The sequence below is a fragment of the Gossypium raimondii genome, chromosome 9 (assembly GCF_025698545.1).
Source record: "Gossypium raimondii isolate GPD5lz chromosome 9, ASM2569854v1, whole genome shotgun sequence".
Lineage (NCBI taxonomy): Eukaryota > Viridiplantae > Streptophyta > Magnoliopsida > Malvales > Malvaceae > Gossypium > Gossypium raimondii.
In genome coordinates, this window is record NC_068573.1 from 32,769,705 (window position 1) to 32,774,110 (window position 4,406).

The window sequence follows — 4,406 nt, forward strand, 5'->3', positions numbered from 1 at the left end:
ACTCTATTGAAAGCTAGCATACATACCCTGTGGGCCTGGTTCACAGAGCTAGCAATGCCTCAATTGGTGGACTTACAAAGCTCATAACACGTTGGTTCTCAATAGAGTACGTGAGATAAAACCCCTACCAAAGGATAGTACTTTCAATTGTTGATGGATCAGCTAACTATTCGACAAATAACACTTCGAAGACTTATCCTGAAAGAGTCAACTCCTTTAAATTAATTTAAAGTTTATTAATGGACAAAATAACGATTTCACCACTTGACCAAACTAGACTATGATCACCAATAGGCTCATTAATGAAATTAATAAATTTGAAATATCGTATTTTTAATTTACAATGTATAACCTCAATTCTTAGTAGAAAATATTATGGATTTAAGTGCGTTCGAATTCACGATCCTTAAATTATTGCAATAATAATTATGCTAATAAGTTAAAACTCAGATAATAATTTTAAAATATCATTAGTAGTTTTTATCTCATATGTATTGTATTTGATATTTATATAACTTGTTATCGAAATCCATGGTATACATCATATAACAAATTTGTGTAAAGATAAAATTATATATCTATACCAAACATGTGATAAAGTTTTTGACGATTTAGGTCATGATTTAGTCCGATATATGGACTAGTCTAATAGTACATGAAATCATTTATTTTAGTCAAACAACAGATATTTTTTTATACATTCACAATCTCTTTGTATTCATAAGTTCTTCTTGGCGCATGTCGCTGAGCAACCATCCACACAATTTCCAACTTTGTTTGAAGCTATGGAATTTAAGCCAAAAATATCAAAACAATGTGAGTTGTGAAAAATAATTAAAAAACTATTAAAAATATGAAAAAGTAGAAAAAAATAAAAATAAATTTTATTAAAAATAAGAAGCAAATTATACTTTTATTTATAATTCAATTCCATTCATCCTAGAATTTAATATGATAACATGTGTTTGACATGCGAGGATATGTAAAAAATATTGGTTTTACAGCCAAAACAATATAGAGTCAACAATGGGTAATTTTAAAGGTTAATGTTTCAAAATTATTATATTACTAAAATTTATGTTAATTTCATGAAAAGTTTAAAATTATGGGTCAAATTTTATATTAGGCCCTAAACTTTAAATTCTCAAACTAAAATATCTATCATTCCAATAAAGTCTTTTTACTAGTTTAGCGGTAAGCTTTGGCGAAATTTTCAATTTAGATATAACATGTTTAAAAATATTTATTAAATCACAAATGTTTAGAAAAAGAAACCATGTCAGATGCAAATTGGCGTTTAACGTCCAAATTGATGGTTAACTTATGAAAAGACTTGATTGAAATAATACTTTAGTTTGAGGATTCACTTCTAACGTTTTGATAGGGATTGATTTAAAATTTAGCATATAATTTGAGAATGTTTGATGCAATTAACTCTAGTATTTTATTAACAAGTGTCAATTTTATATTTTATAATATATTATTAAGAACATTTTATTTTAGAAATAAATATTTATAAGATGCTTGTATTATAAGGTCTGAATCAATTTAATTTAGTTCATGTATTATCACGAAATAAGTAAATAAAAATAATTAATCATGACATTCTTTTCGTTAATAAACTATCTCAAAATAAACAATGGAATTAACATTACATCCAATAGTCGTTTATTTTACATTTTTACCTTATGCAATTATATTTTTACCTAATGGAGTTATATTTTTTGTCTTGTCTTACTCATATCTTAGATTTTGAAATATTTTATATGATCATATTCATGTCATTTTGTAAATCACAGGGAAAGGGAGATATATTGAAAAGAAAAAAGATATTACCAGGGTTGTCACTGGTGCTGAAATTCGAGCACAAGGCGGAGGCACAGCCAAGCTTGCAGAAGGAGAGAGTGTCTTTGACAGTGCCGCCGCCGACGGTGGATTTGGTAAGGAGGCAGTTCTTAAGGCATTGGAGAGAGCAAGGGGCGGGGCTGCCGCCGCCTCCTAGGGTGCACGTAGCAAAGCAAGAGGCATAGCAGATCCCAAACGGCATGAGTTGAGCGGTGGATTGCCCAACTAAAACCCCCAACACCACCAAACAACTCACCCATGAAACTGAAACTCCTCTTTTCTCCATATTTTTTTTGGATCAGTTATGAAAATATATGTATGCAAATTGAGGTTTTGGTGATTGTTTGTTTCAATGGTTTTAGAGAGTGTTTATATATAGACTTTGTGTGGTAGGTTTGCAAATGTAAATGGAGTTAGGTTGGCAATGTTGAAGAAACCCCATTACAATGTCATGGTTTAAATTTGATTTCTCTTACTAGAAAATAAGGGAAAAAAAAAAGATTTGCACATCCTATGTGAAATCATTAACAATCATGTTATATATGTAAATAGTTTATTTGTCTTTTTAAACTATTTTTATAAGAATTTTGGAATTGTTTTTTAATTTATTTTAATTGTTGAAATATTTATGTATTGGCGAATTTTGTGCAGATATTTTTTCTTTTTACTTCTAATTAACGTTAATATACATTGTATTTTCAAGAAGAGATGTTGGTTTAAATTTTGGAGAGAATACAAAAAAAAAAAATTTAATCTACCGGTTACTCTCATAAGACTTTTACCGAATGATTTGATAAGTGTGGCACATCTTAAAAGAGTATTATTTAAGACATTTTATTTCTCTTATAAATAAAAGAAGAAATATTTATTTTGGTAAACTACACCCAATATCAATAAACTATTAGTAAGTTTATGCTTTAGTCACTTAACTTCAAAAAGTTAAAAAATAGTCATTAAATTATTTAAAAGTTTTCGTTTAAGTCATTGGACTGTTAAGTTTTTTTTTTTTTAAACTCCAGCTAGTAAGCTTCAATCAACAATTCGATAATTGGTACAATAGATCAGTAATCATTGACGAGAAGAAGAAGAATCTTTAGGTCCAAGTTGGATATTGATGATCAGTGTCAAAGATTGGAGAAGAAATCTATTTAGATTTTGATTCGTAGATTTGTGACGTTAAAAGCTATTTCATGAAAAAAACACTAAACTATATAAGAGAAAGGGAATGAGAGCTTTCGATTGGTACAGTCAGTACAAATAAAAAATAGTTTAATCACCATTTTATAATTTTTGAAGTTAATTAACTGAAATGTAAACTTATTAATAATTTTGTCACTTCAGCTATAATTATTCAAACAAAAGTCAAAAGTCAAATATAAAAGCTGAAATCATTAATTTGTTTGTTGAAACAAAAATAGTGTCAAAATCTTCTATCTAGAAATACATAAACCCAATTAATCCCCAAATCATTCATAATTTTTTATGTTGAATAATAATTATATATGGGACGTATAGTTTTATATATTATCTACAAATAATTGAAATCCACGTATTCAAATTGATAGTGGCCGAAGTAATGATTTCACCAACTGAGCAAACTTGACTACTATCAATCAACTCACTAATGGATCACAAATGGACCAATAAATTCATTTGACTGTAATTATGTATCACTTATGCTCCACTTCATTATGTAAATGAGAGTGAGTGGTTCATTCCATTTTATTTGACATTTTTTCATCTATATTTTAAAATTTTGTAATATATTAATAATATAGATTGAGCATTAACTTATTTTGTATTATTTTTGTTTGTAATAATTTTGTGCCATCGTGGATTCGAATAATTTTAAATACATATTATTCATCAGTGTTGAATACATCACAAATTAATAACATGTAAAAATTTATAAATATTTAAATACATAAGAAAACGCATTTATTTATATTATAAAAATTTTGATATTTATAATATTTATGTATTTTTTAACAAATGTGTTTATTTATATTATTTGAATTCATTTTATATAATTATTATAAGTCTAATCAACTATATTCAAATAACTAAAAATTGTGTCAACTCGTGTGTAAGTTTATTATTGAAGTGCGGACATTTATCTAGTTTGGATAGGAAAAAAATTATTATTAAAATTCGATTTATAAAATTTATTGAAACTGTAATAACAACGTGGAAAAAGAAGAAGAAGACGTAGTCAAATATTAATTTATGTTTTGGAAGCTCTCATAGCATTTGCCAACATCGCGTTTCACTGTTTTTGGATCTGCAAATATCAGAAACAATCATATACGATTTAAGGGAATGCGGCTTGATTTATAAATACGAAAATAATCATATATATATATATATATATTACATTTTAAAAATATCATTATAAATATTTTAGTAAAATTTATGTTATTCATTTTTATGATATATATACGGTTAGAATTAAGTGACCAAAATCCTTATTTAAATAAAATACTGTGGTAAAATAAAATAAAAGTAAAATCCCTATAGAATTATACTTCTTTTATTTTATTTTAGAATAAGGTTTTTTAAAC

The 4,406-nt window shown here is 26.6% G+C and overlaps 1 protein-coding gene across 1 annotated transcript; it reads right to left on the bottom strand.

The window, feature by feature from the left end:
* Positions 1–553: 553 nt before the first annotated feature.
* On the bottom strand, positions 554–2,290 carry LOC105799091 (thionin-like protein 2). The gene is made up of 2 exons (XM_012629449.2): positions 1,837–2,290; positions 554–783 (listed from the first exon to the last, which is right to left on the bottom strand). The coding sequence occupies exons 1-2, from the start codon at positions 2,129–2,131 to the stop codon at positions 719–721; spliced, it is 360 nt and encodes a 119-aa protein (XP_012484903.1). The 5' UTR covers positions 2,132–2,290; the 3' UTR covers positions 554–718.
* Positions 2,291–4,406: the final 2,116 nt, after the last annotated feature.